This window comes from Hippopotamus amphibius, chromosome 3, assembly GCF_030028045.1.
Source record: "Hippopotamus amphibius kiboko isolate mHipAmp2 chromosome 3, mHipAmp2.hap2, whole genome shotgun sequence".
NCBI classification, from domain to species: Eukaryota; Metazoa; Chordata; class Mammalia; order Artiodactyla; family Hippopotamidae; genus Hippopotamus; species Hippopotamus amphibius.
In genome coordinates this window covers 58,399,658-58,422,305 of record NC_080188.1, presented here as the reverse complement: position 1 = coordinate 58,422,305, position 22,648 = coordinate 58,399,658, and the positions used below count along the sequence as shown (strand labels likewise).

Below are 22,648 nucleotides of genomic sequence, written 5' to 3'. Positions count from 1 at the left end.
ATGTCAGTGTACGGTCAGGACATTCAGGATGGCTGTTCTCTTGCTCTCTGTACATCCCCTGCTCGAACTGTGCCTGCTTCACCTACACTCCACTCACATGACGGACCTTCCCACATACTTGGCCCCAGGCCCCAGCTAATGATCATGCTAACTTGAGATCAGAACATCTCCACTAAGATAGCTTATCAAAGGGGTGTTGAGGGGCATGCCCCTCTGTTCCCTTCCCTGATAACCGAAAGCCAACCTGACGTCAATTCCCCCTACAGCTGGTAACCTCCCCCTTCTCCCTGGTAGCAAAAATTGCCGCCACGTTCTGCCTGCCCATGGCTGCACACAGTGGGGTGTTGCTCCAGAACCTTGCTTCAGACATGTAAGATTCCCCATCCATTAAACCACTGATGTCTCTGTTGCTGACTCTGGGCTCTTTCTTCGGTCTCGAGGGTGGGCAAGTACAAGGCTTGTGGGCCTACCGGCTGCAGCCCAAGAGTCAGCAACAGATATAAATAGTAGAGAAGGGAAAAAAAGATGAAGAAAGAAAGTGTGCCAAGGACTCACTTCTATCATGTGACTCCTTTGCTCACAAACTTTACAGAGCACCTTTCCCTTTTTGTTATATCCTCGTCTCTACTTTCTAGTATCCAAATCTTAGGAGCCCTCCCAACAGCTCTATCCCACATCCATCCTCCCGGATGCATCTGTCCACGGGGATTTCTCTGAACCCCTTCCAATTCAATTAATCGATTTTGTCTTCATATTTCATTTATGGTTGTATATGAGAACAGCTTACCACCCTAAACAAACTGCGTTATATTTCAGTATTCCAGCACAAACTGTCCCTCAACTGTTAAGTCAATTCAATTGCTGATTCGAAGAAACACCTACCGAATAAGGGGAGACAGAGTGAGAGAGAGAAAGAAGGAGACAGAATGAGAAAAACTCAGACCCAGAAAGAGAGAGCAAAAAAGGCAGAGACAAAAAGTACTCAAAGAGAAACAGTTTTATAAAGATATGAAAAAGAGCGTGACGTCCCAACACCTGCTTCCTCTGCAGACTACATCACAAATCATCCATGCCCGCAGGAGATCACTCTTTTCCCCAACCGGTGCACCCAACATACAGCACATTAGGATGACTCACCAGAATGAGAAGAAATTCTGAATGTGCCCTCCTCAGGCTGCTTGCCTAGCCCACTGTTGGATCCTAACACATGACACACACACTATCGTGTCTGAAACCTGACGCAAAAGCTCAGACATCCTTTGAAAGACTAAGGGCTACAGATGTATCTACACATGTACATACACACATATATATGTTATAAAGCGATCATCAAAACCAGGAGGGAAGAGAAACCACCTGGACCCACAAAGCCACTTTATGATCTGCCATAAATTCCCCGATTCTAAAAACACTGTCAAGAGCTTCCCTGGTGGTCCAGTGGCTAAGACTCCGCACTCCCAATGCAGGGGGCCCGGCTCCATCCCTGCAACAAAGATCCCACCTGCCGCACCGAAGACCCAGCAGGGCCAAATAAAAAAATATTTCAAAATAAATAAAATTTTAAAAAAATTATCAGGGTTCTACAGAATAACGAGACTGTTCTTATTAAACAAATCATTTGCTGTTAACAAAAATACCAACACTATATAAAGAAAGGACAGTGCTTTCAGTTCCAAGAGATTCTTATCAAGTTAGAATTTCGACTGAAACATCTACTTGAGACAAGACTAGCCTCCCAGAGTCAAGATAATTTCATGATCTGAAGCCATTTTGTTGGGTTTGTGGCAACTTCTGCATTATTTTACTTAACTCTGGTATTATAGCTCACACTTTCCGCCCCCCAAAATAGCCATTTTGTCTGTGAGGCTTCCTGGAGTGTCTGGAAGGTTTACATGACAAAAAAGATTACTGAATGTTACATTAGACCACTTTGGCTTCTAGCTACCTTTAAAAACATAAAAGGATGAAAGAAGAGGCCTGTCAGTTTTTCTATCATTCTTAGTTTCAAAACGGAAGATTCATGGGAGGAAGCCAACATACATCACTTGGATAGAGTGAATTTCATAGGATCTCTGTCTGCATCTTTGCAACTATTTATAGTACGGAGCCAACTAAAACCCAGAGTGAATTAGCTTTAATTTCCCAACATGCTTAAAACAGCATCCAACTTCTTTACATCGGTAACTTTGTCCACAGCTTCAATGAACCCTTGCTTCCAGAAGGCTTCCCTTGCTCACAACCCTCCCAAGTGGAGACCGCCATTCCCTCATCTTCCCCCACCCCCACCACTTCTTTAAGCCACGACGTTTTGTCTCTAGCCAATGTGCTAATGATCTCAAGTCCTCATCTCAAGAATCTACCTTCTAATCTAATATATACAATTCCTCTAAGAAGATACATTTTCCCTGTCCTCATTTTTTATTTATTTCACCACTTTTTTCTTTGTGTAGGCGACCTCAACGTCACTGGTGGTTAAGGCTGGCATAAGTAAACAAATAAACTATTAAGACTTTTCTCCTAATACAACAAACTAATGAATATAACAAAAAAGAAGCAGACACAAATATAGAGAACAAACTAAAGGTTATCTGCCATGGGGTAGGGGCAACATAAGGGTTGGGGAAAAGGGAGGTACAAACTACTGGGTGTCAGAAAGGCTCAAGGATGTATCGCACAATGTGGGAATACAGCCAATATTTTGTAATAACTGTAAATGGAAAGTAACCTTTAAAAACTATATGAAAATTTTAAATGCAAAAAAGGAAAACATTCTACTTAAAAAAACAAACTATGAATTGATTTAAAAAAAAAAGACTTCTCTTGAGATACACATAAATTCTCAGCTCTAAACAAAATCACCTAGGTATCACGCAGACATGTCAAAATCAACATATACAAAATGGAACTCTTTCCCTGCCACCCTGCACCACAGATGCTGCTTCCTGTTGGGCAGCTGTCCAAATTAGAAGCCTCAGAGTTGTTTTTTTTTTTATCAATACATGCCTCTCTTGTACCATCTGTATACAATCAGACACTAGTAGCCGACTCTGTATCCCTGCTACCTACATTTTGGCCCTCACCACCCTTTACCTGAGCTATCTCATCAGCCGCCTAATGGGTCTCTCCACACACGGCTGACTTCCATATGGCCACCAGTTACCACGCTAAAACTGTCGACCATGTCCCATTCCAAACCCATTGAAAGTCTTGACCATCTCCACCCCAATACTATTGCACCCACACACTAGCTCCCGCCCCACAAGTACTCATCATTCTCTGTCATGTGTTAAATTTGAGAGTCTGACTCACGTTATTCCCTGTGCCTAAAATGTTTTCCCTCTTCAATGTTCGGTTAAAGTGCGGTGGCCTCTCCTCCTGGTTGCTCGGCACTTGATCTATCACTTTCCTATCATACGCACCATAATCTACTGCAATCATTCATTACACTATCCCTCCCCAGCTAGTCTTGAGGATAAAAGTTACTTATTTCCTATATCCAGCAACATGCCTGGCACACAGCAAACACTCGGTGTTTGTAAACTGAATTCATTACTATGCAGATGGCCAACAACCTCACTCATAATTTAATTCAAAAGTAAACAAAATTGAACTTTTTTTCTCCTCAAAGAGATAACACAGAGAAAATCATCCTGAAAAATCAGATATACTTGAATTAATTTTCATGAGGTAGAAAGAATTTAACATAAAACCTGTGATACAAATTCTTTAGCAATAAAACCACAATAGTAAGCATCTTTATAACATTGGCTTATTCTTCACATATTTTTTGGAGCATTTTTGTGCCAGTCACTCTTCTGGATACTGGAAACCTTGTGCTAAATGCTGGGAGTTCAATCATTCCAAAATGTTCTCCTATAAATGATCTCACTTTAGTCTTAGAACCCTTCCACGAGGGAGGCAGGATGGTTATTATAACCCCCATTTGAAAGATGAAAAACTGAGGTCAGGCAGTTTGTGCGGTCTGCTCAGGGTCAAAGCCAGGAAGACGGGGATGGAGAACTAAAATAATTATCTCCTGAACCCAGGTCTGCCACTTTCTCTACTATTAAATCTGTACACTTGCCTTAAGCACCCTTCCTTCCTCTGAAGAAAGGATGAAAATTTAACTTCAGTCTTGCCCTTAAAAAGAAAAGTGCAGAGAACTGAAGCAATGTGTGCATAGCACAGGGTCAGGACTAACCTGTTCTCCTTGCACACGGCCACTCGGTCTCCCCCGGGGATCAGTTTCTTATGTTCAATCACACCATAGCTTTCCCGACAAATCTGTATTTACAGGGGAAGAGAGAAACGTTTCAATTTTGTTGACCACTTATTTTTCTAGACCCCAAATGACTAAGAGAAGCTTTGGGAACAAGTGTAGCTTAAGGACTACTTATTACCACAGAACATTCTCAGAAGAAGAAAGGGAACCTGAGTCAGAGAACATCGGCATCTTAAAAGATATCTTTTGTTTTAAGACATGGAGTTGCCACTAAATGCAATCAAAGAGAAAATGATATGAACTCTAGAAATTATACGCATAGGAATAAAGAGCAATAATGCTTCAGTAATTTGCCTAATTATATAGATTAATCATTCATTCATTTATTCAACACATTTACTGAATTCTTGTGACATTCAAGACACTTTGACTACCATATAACCCACCAATTCCACTCCTGGGTATATATCTGAAAAAAACAAAAACAGTAATTCGAAAAGATACCTGCACCCCAATGTTCACAGCAGCATTATTTACAATAGCCAAGATATGGAAGCAACTTAAATGTCCATCAACAGATAAACAGATAAAGAAGATGCGGTCTATATATACAATGGAATACTACTCAGGCATAAAAAAAAAGAAGGAAATTGTGCCATTTGCAGCAACACGAATGAACTTGGAGGACATTATGCTAAGTGAAATAAGTCAGACTGAGAAAGACAAATACTGTATGATGTCACTTATACATAGCATCTAAAAAATACAACAAATTAGTGAATATCACAAAAGAGAAGCAGACTCACAGATTTAGAGAACAAACAAGTGGCTACCAGCAGGGAGAGGGAGGAGGGGAGGGACAACATAGGGGTGGGGGATTAAGACGTCCAAACTGTTATGTGTAAAATAAGCTACAAAGATATACCGTACAACACGAGGAACATGGCGGATATTTTATGATAAGTATAAATGGAGTAGACCCTTTAAAAATTGTGAATCACTATGTTGATACCTATAACTAATATAATATTGTACAGCAACTATACTTTGATTTTAAAAAAGACACTATGACTAAAATAATTTGGTTCAGAGAAGTCTCTGAATTTGTTCTTTGATTTGGAGAAAAATTAATGTTAATTATGACCTGTAAGCAGGATGAAAGAGCTACAATCATGAACAACTGTGGAAATCCTTACCGTGAAGTTGAGGCAGAAAGTCTCCTCAATATCTTCCCCTGGGTAATCTAAAAGTTCTTGAAGACTCCTAATCACAGAGTGACAGAGAAAGGAAAAGAGGCAAATCAGACGTGGCCGTAGTGTTTCTACTTCAGTCATATGCCCAGATTGTTTGCAAGGAAAAGCTATAAAAGAAGGTTCTAGGATGAACATAAATCCAGACTGACAGAAAATCATGTTAACTGTATCTTGAAAGGAAACACGGCAGTTGACTTGTAAGACACGCATTAATTGTTCTCTGTTCCTACTCACAAATTTTACTGAATTTATGAAGAAATTCAGATGGACTTATATCTGACACACGTGTTAACTCTGGTATTCCTTGGAAGTAGATATATGAGATGGTCTTACAGTGGTCCTACAGACTGGCTTCATCCATATGCATTAATAGAATAATCCTCTTATTTAAGAAAAGCTACAAAGCATTGCAGCCACTAAGGAATCTGAATGGCTTCCTTGTTAATGCAAGGGGCTCTCTATGTTAAAGGACCCTATTATCTGCCATATTAAAGAACAATGATCATATCGCAGCTCTCACGAGAATACATACTTGTAACTAGACCTCATTCACACTTTCTTCTTCAGTGAGCTCGGAGTCTGGCAGTTCCATAAAGAGTTGCCCAGAAAGAAAATTCTTCGTGTGGAATTTAAATCTGTTTCCAGTTAACCAGCCAAGATCATTACTTGAAATGTATCATTCTCAGCCAGATTGGCAAAGAAAACAGCACACACTTCTGTCACTCTCACTTACCAAAAAAGCAACCCTGCTTGGGTCTCCTCTGCCATTTTTTTATATTCCTTCTAAATTTTCTTTTCCTCTCTCTCTGCCCCCCCTCCCCACATACTTTATGATTTCTCTGTACTGGTGTCCTACACTGGTGATATGACAGTCTCATTTCCAGAGGACACCTTAGAGGCTACCCTTCCTCTATCTCCATCTTAAAATCAGTATTCTTTCTCCATAAAAAAGGGATTTTCCTTCCTGTTGAAGTCAAAAGACTTGTGCTGTTTACAGAAAGCCAAGGATATGGTGTCTTTTTATATACTTCACCTTCTGCTACCTAAAATCATTACAGAGAAACTCAGAATAAAAGGAGTTTTTAACAGCCAGAAAGAAAAATAACACAAAAACACGGCTCCACTACTCTGGAAAACAGTCTGGAGGTTCCTCAAAAGGCTAAACACAGAGTTACCATTTGACCTAGCAATTCCACTCCTAGGTATATACTCAAGAAAAATGAAAACTTATGTCTACACAAAAAGTGTGTAAGAACATCCACAGCAGCACTATTAGTAACAGCCAAAAGGCAGAAACAAGCCAAATGTCCATCAACTGATGAATGGATAAACAAAATGTGGTAAATCCATACAAAGAAATATTAGTTGGCAATAAAAAGAAATGAAATACTGATACAAGTTACAACTTAGGTGAACCTTGAAAACATGCTGTGTGAAAGAAGCCAGCCACCAAAAAAACCCATATTGTATGATTCCGTTTATGTGAAATATCCAGAATAGGCACGTCTACAGAGACAGAAAGTAGATTAGTGGCTGCCTAGGGCTTGGGGGATGAGGAAGTTGGGGATGTTGACTAAGGAGTACCAGGTTTCTTTTTCAGGTGATGAAAATATTCTAAAGTTGAATGTAGTAAAGGCTGCACAACTCCGAATATACTAAAAGTAACTGAATTATATACTTTAGCTGGGTGAATTGTGTGGTGTGTGAATTATATCTCAATTAAGCCACTTTCTCAGAAAGGTTCTGTGAGATAACAGAAAATATATATGTTGGTCTCTGCCCCCAGTTCCTTGGCACAGGGCTCCCAAAACCCTTGTAAATTCCTAAGTGATGTGAGTACTAGGAGCACCTTGTGTTCTAATGGGGTGACTCTGGGTGGGCTCCTGGGTGGGGGCTCGTCACCAGAAGGACCCAGCCATGATTAGAAGCTTGGAATTTTCAGCTCCACCCCCCCCCCCCCCATTCTCCAGAGAGGGGAGAGGGACTGGAAACTGAGATCATAATTGATCACTCTGTTGTAAGGAAGCCATCATAAAATCCCAAAAAGCTCGCGGGGGCTCAGGGAACTTCCAGGCTGGTGAACACATCCACACCCTGGGAGGGTGCTGCACCCCAACGCCACGGGATCAGAAGCTCCTACTGCACTCAGGACCCCTTCAGGCCTCACCCTACATATCTCTGCATCTGGCTTTTCATCTGTATCCTTTGTCACGTCCTTGAATAAAGTGGGAAACCCATGTGTTTCCCTGAATTCTTCAAGCCACTTTAGGAAATTAATCGAACCTGAGGAGGGGGTCATGGGGAGCTCTGATCTGTAACCAAATCAGGCAGAAGTTGTGAGTAACGTGGGGACCTACTACCTGCAATTGGCACCTGAAGTAGGGTGACAGCAGTCTTGAGAGACCGAGGACTTAACCTGTGGGATCCAATGCTATCTCTGGGTAGATGGTGTCAGAATGGAGATAGATTGTAGGACACCAGCTGGTGTGGAGAATTACTTGGTGGTATGGGGGAAAACCACCCACACATTGGTGACCAGAAGTGCTGTGAGTGTGGGTCGTAGTGTGAAAGTCAAGGAAACACAGAAAAGAGAGACACAAAAGAACAGGGAGACCTGTCAATTTTTTTAAAATACAGGCTCCCTTTTCAATACTTTCTCCCCTGTATTTATGGACCATGACAAACCTCGAAGTCATTTTTTGTTCAGGATAAGAAAAGTAAAGATTATTCTGGATTCCTGGGCAGCTGTGACTTTTCCTTTTTCTCCTTCTGCCCTTTGAGTGACACAGGCATTGCTTCAAGCCAGCAGCTGTGGAGCTACGTCTTAAGACAAAGCATACACAGCACAGCCTAACGATAGACTCTAACTTGTGCAGGTGGTGCTTTCAACCTTTAATCCCAGTGCCAGAGCAGTTCTCCACACCAGGCTCCAGTCTTTCAGCTCCATACCTTCCTTCTGTGGGTGACAGCTCTTTCAGGTCTTCCAGGCCAGGCTTCACATTCAGCAGCTTCTTATAGAGAGCCAATGGGAAGTGCAGGTCCACCACCGTGGCGTTGTAGATGGCGAGTCCGCAGGTTATGCCAATCAAGTGAAACCAGTTGTGCTCTACAAAACACTTTCAGCACATGTGCAAATGTGTGAAACACAAAAGCAGTGTTTGTGGCCCTCAAAACAATCTGCTATTTACCTTAACATATTCTCAGTATGAAAGAATGAAGATCTCATTAATATTTAGTTACCTTCTGAAGCAGAGAAATACCCCTAACAAAAGTTCAACTGTCCCCCAAAGATGGAATGTAGACAAAGTTAGGCATTTACAGGTGATCTGTGATACAGAGAACAGCCTATCCTCATTTAGAGCAATGCTGTCCAACAGAACTTTCTGCAATGATGGGACCATTCTATCCTGTGCTGTCCCAGATGGCAGCCACTAGCTACATGTATCTACCGAGCACTTGAACCCTGGTTAGTACAACTGAGGGAATGACTTTAGTATTATTTAATTAAATAAAATTTAAATTTAAATAGCCACAGGAGGTTAATGGCTACCTTTCAGCACAGTGCAGATCTAGGGAGAAAACTCTGGTAGAAAAAGAACTAAACTATAGTCTGCTTGAAATGAGAATGCCTTTTAAAACTTAGCTCTCCTACTGAATTTTCAAAAATAAAGTGTGTGTCTGTGTATCTGTATGAGTATTCACACACATACTATCACTGTTATTAAAATAAGATATATTAGCCAATTACTTTTTACATGTCATAAAACCAATTTCTTTATCATACCATGCTCTTTCCACCCTCCGAGGATTACAAAACTTGGGGCTTACTGACTAGAAATGGAAATGGAACTGATGGGTGACAAAACACACTGCGAGGTCTTGGCAACAGGTGCAACATGAAAGACTGGGTGCACTGTTTAGACATGTTAAACGACTGTCTTTGTTATGCTCCCCTTTGTAAACATCAGAAGGCTAGGGATTGGTCTGACAACAAAAAAGGAAGCTTAATTCAATCCATCTGTTGAATGGGGACATCACTAACTTACCGTATCTGAAAACCACAAGAGATTGGAATCCTGATAGTAGGTAAACATTCCATAGATGGGATTCAACAATTCTTTTAACAGTAAAAGAAAGAACTCTTTTGTGACACCACCAGCATCCACTGCTTCTTCACCATCAAAAATGACCTTAAAACAATGAAAGCAGAATTAGTACTTCAGGGAAATCATTGGCATTTTATGTCTGTGTTGTTGTTTTTTTAAAGCAAACTTTCCAAAGTCAGGACAAAGAAAGGAAGATGTAACAGAGAATAAACTGATACAATGAAAACTGCAGTGTATCTGCTGATTATTAACAAGGCACTTATACACATACAAAATTTTACCAGGCACCTCACAGGATACAGAGAAAGTCAGAAGTTTACTATATGTCCATAGAACGTTTACCATCTATTTGGGACAAGGAGGCAAACATAAAAGAACCAAGTGGGGAATACATTTTATTTTCACAGAGTCAGATACACTGAGAGGTAAATGTTCTGGCACCCAGAGAAAAGCAGTGCCTAACTTGAGTAAAGGAAGAACTCTCTCTCAGCGGGCTTCTAATATGCATATGAAAGGGAGGAGGGCCTTCGGAGCGGACGCAGACCTGGGCTCTGGGAGGGGCTAGAAAGAGACCCATCGAAGACCTGCATGGAGCACGCTGGACCCACCACAGTAACAACGACAGCAAACCAAAGGGCGAGATTTACTGAGAGCTTCCTACATGCCAGCCAGCCATTAAACTCTATTAACTTAATCCTCACAACAGTCTTACACACAGGAATTCCTATTGTCACCCCCATTTTACTGGTAAAGGGCTCAAGCACAAAGCTAAAAACAGCTTTTAAGAAAGCTTATCCTGGGAACTTCCTGGCGGTCCAGTGGTTAAGACTCCGTGCTTCTACTGGTTTGATCCCTGGTCAGGGAACAGGGAACTAAGACCCCGCATGCTGCATGGTGCAGTCAAAAAAAAAAAAAAAAAAAAAGCTTATCCTGGTGGCTGTGTTCAAGGTTGCCTAGAGCAGGAGGAGAGCAAAGGCCTCTCATTATATGGATGCCAGCAGAAGACCTAAGCATGCTACCAGGCAAGAATTGTCTCATCTGAATTACTGACTGAAAACAGGAGGCCAAGAAAGACCCCTCTCTTTCCAGTATCAAAGATCTAACTCAGAAGTTCCAGGGAGAACTCCCAGGCAGACTGACGGGACTGATACTACTTACTGGAAATTCTGAAAAGGGTGACAGTATCATAAAGACCATCAGTTTCTTGCCTATTACATTTCAGAAACTGGAGTTTACAACAGGATTGCAAATACAGTTAGAAAAGTCTTCTGAAGGGAAAGGTAAATGACTTAAAACTTCAATAATTCACTATTTACCGACCAGCTACTGTGTACCAAGCATTGCGCTAAGCCCTGCGAATACACTAAGCGGTAACACAAACATGCATAACCCATGAGGAAAGACAATTTCTTAATTTAATCATTTCAGAGTACTAAGAGGACCTATCATAACAGGCCATGAGCTGCCCAGTCGATCCTGCTACCTTTCCGTTCTCTTCTTTTTTTATCTTCTTTCTCTTAAATCTTTGACATCCAAAGACTTCCTAGATGCTGGCTTGGTAGTTTTACCTAGTTGAAGCTTTAGGAGTGCTGTTGTTTGCTTGGTTTTGGTAGAGCTGGAGCAGGTAAACTGAAGAGAGCAGACAAAGAAGGCCCTATATTCCCTCAAGGAATCCACTGGCATTTTTATCTGATGTCATGCTGAGATGTTCTGGTTGGTGATTGGACAGAAAGAGGTGAGTAAATTCTTGTAAAATGAATGAAAGAAAAAATGAATGGCTGTACTCCACGATTTTAATAAGATCTTTGCTGCTTCATCAACACTGTTTAAAGAAAACCCAGGAAGGTATGTAGAAGAATATACTGAAGGGCTCACTTTGAGAGGCTTTTTCAAATCAATATCAGAATGAATGCTCAGCTCTCTTAGGGCATCTCCAACAAGGTTGCTCCTGCGAACGTGAAGGACCAAGAAGGGGCTTCTGGCCAGCAGAGGCTCCAAGGTGAGAAGCATGAAGACGTTCTGCAGGTTGGCCCCGTTGACCGCCACCTGGAACAGCACATCCAAGAGCACAGTTACCACTCAGAGCACACCTGTGAGTTGGGATGGCAGCCAGCCGTGCCTTTGGAAAGGGGTGGGTGGTGCGTGTGGGGCAGGCTGACTGTATCTCCATCTTGTTCTTTATTTTCCTCCTAACTTTTCCAGTACATTTTCTCAGTTACTCATGTTTACAAAACACACAAATCTTTCTAATCTGAACCCAAAGAGATTAACTGAAACACTTTATAAACCATATGATCCATAACTCATTCCAGGAAAATGATTTAGACTAAGCTGATTAAGCCTGAAATAATATCTTAGTAGAAGAAAGTGATGATGGAGAGCAGGTAGAAACCATGACTTTCAAAGTGGCAGGAAAAGAAATCTAACAACCGCTTGCTAAATGGTGTTTATTCTTTGAAAAATGTCCATTTTCTCTGAAAAACCTTTAAATTGTCAATATCATGGATATATCACTGTGAAAACATATATACATAGAGAGAGCACTAAATATAGATAAGAGCTGGAGAGAGACAAAACGATGGGGAGGCGGAGAGGGAGATGAATGAAGTTATGTATCCACCAACAGTAGGAACTGGTAGATTTGGATTGCTAATTCACAAACATCTTTGTAGGCTTGACAAAACCAATTATATTTTACAATAAAAATGTGTTTAAGATAAATCAAACAAATCTAACCTTTTTGCTCAATAAAGAACTGCCACGCACCATTTAATTATCTATCAAGGTCAGCAAATAATGGCCCACAGACCGAATTCAGCCTGTTGCCTGCTTTTGTACCGCACTTCAGCTAACAACAGTTTTTACATTTTTAAATGGGTTTTAGAAAAACAAAAGAAAAATATTTCACTACATGTGAAAATTATATAAAATTCAAATTTTGTGCTACGACAAAGTTGAATACTTGAATACACTGTATGGTCCACAAAGACAAATATTTACCATATGACCCTTTACGAAGACACTTGCCAGCCCCCAGTTTCTGTAAATGTGCATTCACATATTGTGTGTTATATTCAATATAAAATTGCTGAAATTTTTTCTAATAGTTCTAAAAGTTATAATGGAAACTTATCCAAATAAGCTTTCTCCTATTAGGAAAAATCACAACTGAATGTGTAAGATGAAAGAAACCCCTAAGAAGAGAAAATAACTTTTAAAATATGTTACCTGCATCTGCAGTTCAGCATCAGTCTGTAACATTTTGGTCTTGGCTTGGGCATCAAAGATGAAAGGGTAGGAACAAAGTGTTACAGCATCCTAGAATAAAACACATTATTGGCAATATTACAATACTGCACAGAGAATACCGCTGGAAAAATAAATAAATGTTAAAGCATCATTTACCTGCATTATAGATGGTCGAGCCTTCTGTGAAAAGAAAAATAAAAGTCTCTTAGCTAGATTACAAAACTTGAACCTTTTACTCCCTACAAATAACAAAACAAAAAACAGATAATCTATCTGACCATTTGGCCACGGAACTAACACCATTTGAATGGCACACTGGAGTTTTAATGGAATAGACCAGTTGTTCTGATGAATATAGACTGAGAAAAACACTAAAAACAATTTTCTTAAATGTTTTAAAGGACCTTTACAAATCATTTCACTAACCCCACAATTCACTGTAGTAACAGAATTCTCATTTATAAGAAATCTAATCCCAAAACAGGAGCTTTACCACCATGACTTCAGAGGTTACTTTTGTTGAGCAAAGTGGATAATGGAAATTTCATCTGTCAGCATGTTAAGTCTCCCTCTTACATACACACACACACACAGTTACTCCAGGGAGAAATCAAATATTTAGAAACCTCTCCCTGATTAGGCACTTTATTTATTTATTGGCTGCGTTGGGTCTTCGTTGCTGCACACAGGCTTTCTCTAGTTGCTGCACACAGGCTTTCTCTAGTTGCTGCGAGCGGGGGTTACTCTTCATTGTGGTGCGCAGGCTCCTCATTTGTAGTGGCTTCTCTTGTTGCGGAGCACGGGCCCTAGGTGCATGGGCTCCAATAGTTGTGGCACATGGGCTCAATAGTTGTGGCACACGGGCTTAGCTGCTCTGCAACATGTGGAATCTTCCCAGAGCAGGGCTTGAACCCATGTCCCCTGCATTGGTAGGTGGATTCTTTACCACTGCGCCACCTAGGAAATCCTGATTAGGCACTTAGACCAATGTTTGGCCTACAGAAGACACTCCCTCAGTATGTGAATGAAGCTAAATAAACTTCTGAGGAGGGAATAACAATGCAGGCGTATCTCGTTTTATCGTGCTTCACTGTACTACGTTTCACAGATACAGCTTTTTTTTTTTTTTTTAAACACATTGAAGTTTTGTGGCAAGCCTGAGTCTTGCAAGATTATCAGCGCCATTTTTCCAACAGCATTTGCTCACTTCATGTCTCTGTGTCACATTTTGCTAATTCTCACAATATTTCAAAGTTTCTCATTGTTATTTGCGACGGTGACCTGTGATCAGTGAGCTTTGATGTTACCACTGCAAAAAGATTACAATACCTTGAAGGCTAAAATGATGGTTAATATTTTTTTGCAATAAAGTATTTTTTTATTAAGGTTTGTACATTTTTTTAAACTTAATACTACTGCACACTTAACAGACAGTATAATATAAACATAACTTTTACATGCACTGGGAAACCAAAAAATTTGTGTGACTTGCTTTATTGCGATATTCACTTTATTGTGGTGGTCTGGAACCAAACCCACAATATCTCCAAGGTATGTCTATAAATAAATACAACCACAAACATAGCTAAGAGGTATGTTACAAACATATCTAAGAAGTATGTTAGTTTCATTTATCAGGAGAAAAAAAGGAAATCTCTCCTGAAAGGTTAAGTTAAATGAATAATGTTTATAACCTAACAGAAACAAACAAAATCAATGGTATAGATCATGGTGACCTGTAGCAATATTTCTCAAACAGAAAACCATGGATTTACTCCCAGAGATCTGAAAGTGCTCTACGCGTTTTTAAAATTTTGTGTTTTTTTTAAATGATATCCTAAACAAAATAAAAACACATTATGAATGACCTCTTTATAATGATGTGTTACCATCTAATTTGCATTTATTTTAATGACTGCACTGGTGCCACTTCATATTGAATTGTCCAAGGGTAAGAAGAAAGAAGAAAAGCAGTCTTCCTTTGTAAGTGATGCATTTGTGCCCAGGAGAAGGCCAGAGCAGTCCTGGCTCCCTGCATGAATGAAAGTTTAATCGCAGCTAAAAGGACAAAAGAGAGCTGAGTCATCCCTGGGTGCACAGAAGGAGCCGCAGAACTCAAGGCCCCAGGCCTGGCAGCCCACAGTCCTGATCACAATGCAATTGGGGTTTGGTTTCAACAAGGCATTCGTGCTCACCACGTTAAATCCGTGAGGCTAACTTTTGCTTTACTGATTTTAGAGTTTTGTTAATATCTAATTTGTAAATTTGCTTTGGTTTTATAGTGTTTAACGGCTATATGAATAAGAAGTGTATATTTACCTACGTTTGCACTTGTGTATATTTCAATGAAATCATTGAAAAGCAATTTTAATTAAAATTCACCTTGTTTATCCTTTAGAAATAGGTTCCTTCAGGGATCCTGGAACATTTCCCTAGCCTGAGAAACACCAGTCAGAGAAACGATTCCAGTCCAGGGAGACAAGCTGCAGAATCCTGAACGTAGAACCCAGACCGACTTGATTCCTTCTCTAATGACTTTGAGTTCTGGAACTGAAATCCCTAAAACACACACACAACATAGAACAACACTAGGCACCTACAAGAGGTACAAGTATCCTGGGGAAGTGTGTTTAAAACTGGTGGCAACATTCAGAATTTTCTAACCTCCCTCTCGGAAGAGATTTTATCCTAAGCATTATTTGCCTATTCTCAAGGCAAAAGAAAGATCTTTATCATGTGTGTTGGTCTATAAAGCAAGATAAAGTTTTGAACACTTCAAATTAAAATGACTATGGGAGAAGTGACAAGTGACTATGAAAGCAGCTGCTGGCTTTACAGCCTCCTTATCCACAGGTTCCACAACTGCAGAGTCAACCAACCTCAGGTTGAAAATACTCTGGAAAAAAAAAACAATTCCAGAAGGGTCCAGAAAGCAAAACTTGAATTTGCTGTACACCGGCAACTATTTACACAGCATTTACACTGTATGAGGTAGTATAAGTAATTCACAGATGATTTAAAGTATATGGCAGGGGCCTTCCCTGGTGGTGCAGTGGTTAAGAATCCACCTGCCAATGCAGGGGACAGGGGTTCAAGCCCAGAGCAGGGAAGATTCCACATGCCGTGCAGCAACTAAGCCCGTGCGCCACGACTACTGAGCCTGCGCTCTAGAGCCCTCGAGCCACAACTACTGAAGCCCACAAGCCTAGAGCCCATGCTCCACAACAAGAGAAGCCATCACAATAAGAAGCCCACACACCACAATGAAAAGTAGCCTCCACTCTCCGCAACTAGAGAAATCCTGGGCACAACAATGAAGACCTAATGCAGCCAATAAATTAGTTAACTTTAAAAAAAGTATGTGACAGGACGTGCTTAGGTTATACGCAAATAATACACTATTTTATACGAGGGACTTGAGTATGGTATGGGGGTGGGGGCTCCTGGAACCTGTCCCCTATAGATACTGAGGGACAACTATACCCAGCATTTTTAACTATTGGTATTTTTGTTGGTGCCACATAGTTATTTCAGACATCAATAGCATGCCTGTATTTCTTGGCTCTCTCCAGTCCCACTCCAGTTCTCCAACTCTCTCCTACCACTCTCTCCCTGCCACCCCCACCACAAGCCCTTCCAGACCCCTTTAATGTCCACCTTCTGCAGCTCCTCAGTCCCTCCCATCACCCGCTGACTGAGCCTTCCCTGTCCCCTGAAAAAGCCCAGTTTGGGAGGAAGGCTGATCTCTCTTCTGGAGGGCAGGGTCACCATGCTTTCAGTTGGGTAAGTTGGCTGGAAAGAAAGTACTGTTGGGAAACAGAGCCAAGGCCAGGGAGTTGGAGGTCCAGAAGACCCTCACCCCAGGGGAGGACTGAGGTGCCAGCTCTATGGAAGGTGAAGAAGGGAAGGGTACAACATCAAAAGGAGCAGCAGACCTATATGAAAGTCTATTTATATGTCTACAAATTTTTTCAAGTCTGTGAGTTTTGGTATTTGAAATATAAGAATTACACTGATTTTTATTTTGTAGATGCTGAATATTTTAGAAATGGTATTAGTAGTGGCATTTCCATACTACGAGAACTAAATACTGAAACAGCAGTATTATGGTTCTGCTTCCTGACTGCTCTCCCTAACCTAGAAGGATATATACAAACTGCTAAGATATGTGATCCCCTCCTGATGGGCTGTTTGTCCTGGGCCATCCACTCCCCAAAAGTGAGTCTCGCAAACCTAAAACTAGCAAAGTACTACTGATGGATCACATTTCAAATGTTCCTTCCTGAAATAGGGCTGCACTGTGACCTTAGTTCATTTTTTTTTAAGTATATGAAGTAGAAGTGATGAATAAGTACATGGTACAGAACTGTAGAACTGGGGAATTGGGAATTATCCTTTCTTCTCTTTTCATTCCAATCAAAATATCCTAAATGTGGCTGTGACTGGAGATGAAGCATCTCACAAACACTGGCATTGCTAAGGAGGAAACATAGGAGCCGCTGCCCTAGGGCCTGCGGGCCACCACGTGTTCCTGTACCCTCAGTGGGCAAGTCTTGCTCCCAGCACCACTGAAGGCTGAGGCACGCACAGCTGCCTCATCTCACCTGCGCATAATACCGGTACCTGGAACCAAAACACCGCCCCCTATGACACATACAGCCAACGTCACAATGTCAAGTTGACTCTAGTCTTTTTTTTTTTTTTTTTTGGGGGGGTACACCAGGTTCAATCATCTGTTTTTATACACACATCCCCGTATTCCCTCCCTTCCTTGACTCCCCCCCTTGAGTCCCCCCCACCCTCCCCGCCCCAGTCCTCTAAGGCATCTTCCATCCTCGAGTTGGACTCCCTTTGTTATACAACAACTTCCCACGGACTATTTTACAGTTGGTAGTATATATACGTCTGTGCTACTCTCTCGCTTCGTCTCAGTTTTAGTCTTTATTTTTGAAGCATAGTCTTTGTATCACTGACCTTCTCACTTGTGCCACCCTCTATGGGGCCCACAAAGTCACTCATTTTGTGTGCTATTTGGTTTTCAAGTATAGATGATGGCAGTTAATAAACTGAAATAAATAAGCTACTACCCACCTCTTCTCTAAAATAAGCAAAAATCAGCTACTTTAGAATGCTCCTTTTGTGCACCACAGCCCTTTGCACACAGGTGTTATGTCCCTTTGTAATTCCCTTCACACTACACTGAACACCGCACAGAGGCAGCCATCACGTCCTGTACATGTCTACATCCCCAGGAAGCGGGCATGTGACATACATCAGGTGCCCAAGACTGCTTACTGAAAAATGGTTATTAGGGCTTATGATATGCCAGGCACTAGGTACTCTGCCAAGTAAGGTCTTTCCATGCTTTCTCCCATTTAATTCTCACAATACTGTTATAATTCACATTTACAAATGAGGATGCTAGGCTAACAGAAATTAAGTAACATGCCCAAGGTCACATAGGTAGTAGGCCAGAGTTGAACCCAGTTCTTTTTGACTAAAGCATGTGCTCTGAACTGTATGCTATACTGACTTGGCTACTACCAAAGTAAAAAATGTAACACATAAAAACCCATGTAGTATGAGATACACACACACACACACACATACACACAGAGGAATATTATTCAGCCATTAAAAAAAAGAAGGCAATCCTGCTATTTGCAACAACATGGGTGAAACTAAAGGGCATTATGCTAAGTGAAATAAGCCAAAGACAAATACTGTATGGTATAATTTATATGTGGAATCTAAAAACAAAAAAGAAAGCCAATCTCATAGAAACAGAAGAATGGTGGTTGCCAGGGGCTGGGGCAGGGGTGGGAATGGGGGAGGAGATGGGGCGATGTAGGTCAAAGGGTACAACCTTTTCAGTTATAAGAGTTCTAAGGAGCTAAATTACAGCATGGTGACTATAGTTAATAACACAGTATTAAATACTGGGAGTTTGATGAGAGTACATTGTCAGCCTTCAAGACATAAAAAACAAGTAAACTATGTGAGGTAATGGACATGTTAACTTGATCTTTGTAATCATTTCACAATGTATATGTATATCAAATCATCACATCATACACTTTAAATATATACGTTTGTCAATTATCCCTCGGTAAAGCTGGGGGGAAATCCACTTGTTCACTACTATCATTTAAAAATGGTTAAATTCAGAAATAAACCCATGCATATATGGCCAATTAATTTATGTAAAGGAGGCAAGATCACACAATGGGAAAAGGACAGTCTCTTCAATAAGTGGTGTTGAGAAAACTGGACGGGCACATACAAAAGAATGAAACTGGATCATTATCTTACTTATAATACATAAAAATTAACTCAAAATGAAACAATCCCATTCACCATTGCAACAAAAAGAATAAAACACCTAGGAATAAACCTAACTGAGGAGGTAAAAGACCTGTACTCAGAAAACTCACTAATGAAAGAAATCAAAGACGACACAAACAGATGGAGACACATACCATGTTCCTGGATTGGAAGAATCAACATTGTGAAAATGACTATACTACTGAAAGCAATTTACAAATTCAATGCAATCCCTATCAAATTACCAGTGGCATTTTTCAGAACCAGAACAAGAAATTCTACAGTTTGTATGGACACACAAAAGACCCCGAATAGCCAAAGCAATCTTGAGAAGGAAAGATGGAGTTGGTGGAATCAGGCTTCCTGACTTCAAACTATACTACAAGGCTACAGTGATCAAGACAGTGTGGTACTGGCACAAAAAACAGAAATAAAGATCAATGGAATAGGATAGAAAGCCGCCCAGAGGTAAACTATAGTCAACTAATCTATGACAAAGAAGGCAAGGATATACAATGAAGAAAAGGCAGCCTCTTCAATAAGCGGTGCTGGGAAAACTGGACAGCTACATGTAAAAGAATGAAATCAGAACACTCCCTAACGCCATACACAGAAATAAACTCAAAATGGATTAAAGACCTAAATGTAAGGCCAAACACTATAAAACTCCTAGAGGAAAACATAGGAAGAACATTCCTCAACATAAATCACAGCAAGATCTTTTTTGACCCACCCCCCTAGAGTAATGGAAATAAAAATAAAAATTAGTAAGTGGGACCTATTGAAACTTCAAAGCTTCTGTACAGCAAAGGAAACTATACACAAGACGAAAAGACAACCCTCAGAATGAGAGAAAATATTTGCAAACGAATCAACAAAGGATTAATCTCCAAAATATATAAACAGTTCATCCAGCTCAATATCAAAAAAACAAACAACCCAATCAAAAAATGGGCAGAAGACCTAAATAGGCATTTCTCCAAAGAAGGCATACGCATGGCCAAGAAGCACATGAAAAGCTGCTCAACATCACTCATTATTAGAGAAATGCAAATCAAAATGACAATGAGGTATCACTTCACACCGGTCAGAATGGGCATCATCAGAAAATCTACAAACAGCAAATGCTGGAGAGGGTGTGGAGAAAAGGCAACGCTCTTGCACTGTTGGTGGGAATGTAAATTGATACAGCCACTATGGAGAACAGTATGGAGGTTCCTTGCAAAACTAAAAAGAGAGTTACCATATGACCCAGCAATCCCACTGCTGGGCATATACCCAGAGAACACCATCATTCAAAAAGACACATGCACTCCAATGTTCATTGCAGCACTATTTACAATAGCCAAGCCATGGAAGCAACCTAAATGTCCATCAACAGGTGAATGGAGAAAGAAGATGTGGTACATATATACAATGGACTATAACTCAGCTGTAAAAAGCAATGAAACTGGGACATTTGTAGAGACATGGATGGACCCAGAGACTGTCATACAGAGTGAAGTGAGTCAGAAAGAGAAAAACAAATATCGTATATTAACACATATATGCGGAACATAGAAAAATGGTACAAATCAACCAGTTTGCGAGGCAGAAATAGAGACACAGATGTTGAGAACAAACATATGGACACCAAGTGGGGAAAGTGCGGAGGGCTTGGGGGGGGGGGGGAATGAATTGGGAGATTGGGATCGCCATATATACAATACTAATAAGAAAAAAATACCAAAGTGTACACTCTAAAGATATGTAGTTTATTGTATGTTAACTGCATCTCAATAAAAGTTCTTAAAAAAATAATAATTAACTCAAAATGGATTAAAGACCTGAATGTAAGACCTGAAACCATAAAACTCACAGAAGAAAACACAGATAGTAAGCAAGTTGACATCAGTCTCGGCAATGATTTTTGGATCCAACTTCAAAATCAAAGGCAACAAAAGCAAAAATAAACAAATAGAACTACATCAAACTAAAAAAGTTTCTGCACAGCAAAGGAAACCATCAACAAAATGAAAAGGCAGCCTACAGAATGGGAAAGGTATTTGCAAACAATATATCTGATAAGGGGTTAATGTCCAAAATATACAAAGAACTCATGCAATTATCCAAAAAAAAACCAAAAAACAAAAAAACAAAAAAAAAACAAAAAATTAAAAAATAGGCAGAGAACCTCAACAGACAACTTCCAAAGATGACATACAGATGGGCCAACAGACACAAGAAAAGATGCTCAAAATCATTAATGATCAGGGAAATGCAAATCAAAACCACAATGAGGTATCACCTCACACCTGTCAGAATGGTTATTATAAAAAGACAAAAAAAACAAGTTTGGGCAAGGATGTGGAAAAACGGGAATCCTTGTGCACTGTTGGCAGAAATTTAAACTGGTGCAGCCACTATGGAAAATTATATGGAGGCTCCTCAAAAAATTAGAAACATAACTACCATATGATCCAGCAGTTCCACTTCTGAGTATTTATCCAAAGAATACAAAAACACTAATTCAAAAAGATATGTTTACCCCCATATTCACAGCAGCCTTATTTACGTTAGCTAAGATACGGAAACAACCTAAGTGTCTACAGATGGATGAATAGATGAACAAGATGGAGTATACATACACACAATGGAACAGTACTCCTGTAACCAAACAGGACCCTATGAAGGCCTTCCAGGGACAGACCCCTCCCCCATATTCTCCATTTTAGCTCCTCTCTGAAGTACTAAGATAACAGCATCTGATGCACATTTCCTGAGTTGTCTTGCAGATACTAAAACCTCCACCAAATGAAAAAAATTAACTACCTGATGACATGAGCACGTAACCCCCAGACCTTCTGGAGCCTGAGGATTGATAATGTGACACTGTCCTATTACCTCACCATCAACCAATCAGAGACTTGTGTAGAAGCTGATTACATACCCTGCAACTCCCCTCCCTCACCGGGCCTTTAAAAATGTTTTCCCGAAACCCATCAGGGAGTTGAGGTGTTTTGAACACTAGCTGCCCTGGACTCCTTGCTTGGTGCCCTGCAATAAATGCTGCACTTTCCTTCTCACAACCCAGTGGCCAGAAACGGGCTTCACCTCGTCTAGGCAAGAGGACCCAAGTTTGGTTCAGTAACACTCAGACATAAAGAAGAATGGAATCTTGCCAGTTTCAATGACCTGGATGGACCCTGAAGGCACTATGCTAAGTGAAACAAGTCAGACAAAGACAAATACTGATTTCACTTATATTTGGAATCTAAACAAACAAAACAAATCAAATCAAAACAAAAACAATAACAACAAGCTCACAGATAAGAGTTTAATGATTGCCAGAGGGGAAGAGGGAATGGAGGGTGGGTGAAATGGGTGAAGAGGGTCAAAGGTTAAACTTTCCAGTCATAAGATAAATGTCACAGTGATATAATGCACAACATGGTGACTATAGATAATAAAACTGTATTGCATATTTTAGTTGCTAAAGTTGCTAACAGAGTATA

The 22,648-nt window shown here is 40.4% G+C and overlaps 1 protein-coding gene across 7 annotated transcripts in view; it reads right to left on the bottom strand.

Annotated features, from left to right (window-relative positions):
- Nucleotides 1-22,648, bottom strand: part of HERC3 (HECT and RLD domain containing E3 ubiquitin protein ligase 3) — a 121,220-nt gene that overhangs the window by 31,123 nt on the left and 67,449 nt on the right. For all 7 annotated transcript variants that reach the window (XR_009052513.1, XM_057725835.1, XM_057725840.1 and 4 more), the window contains 7 exons: nt 12,987-13,010; nt 12,810-12,899; nt 11,457-11,627; nt 9,522-9,665; nt 8,425-8,591; nt 5,419-5,485; nt 4,202-4,284 (listed from right to left, as the gene is read on the bottom strand). Coding sequence is in view for 6 of the 7 variants with exons in the window: in XM_057725835.1 (XP_057581818.1) it covers nt 4,202-4,284; nt 5,419-5,485; nt 8,425-8,591; nt 9,522-9,665; nt 11,457-11,627; nt 12,810-12,899; nt 12,987-13,010 (746 nt within the window). In the remaining variant the exon portion in view is untranslated. The remainder of the gene's footprint in view (nt 1-4,201; nt 4,285-5,418; nt 5,486-8,424; nt 8,592-9,521; nt 9,666-11,456; nt 11,628-12,809; nt 12,900-12,986; nt 13,011-22,648) is intronic.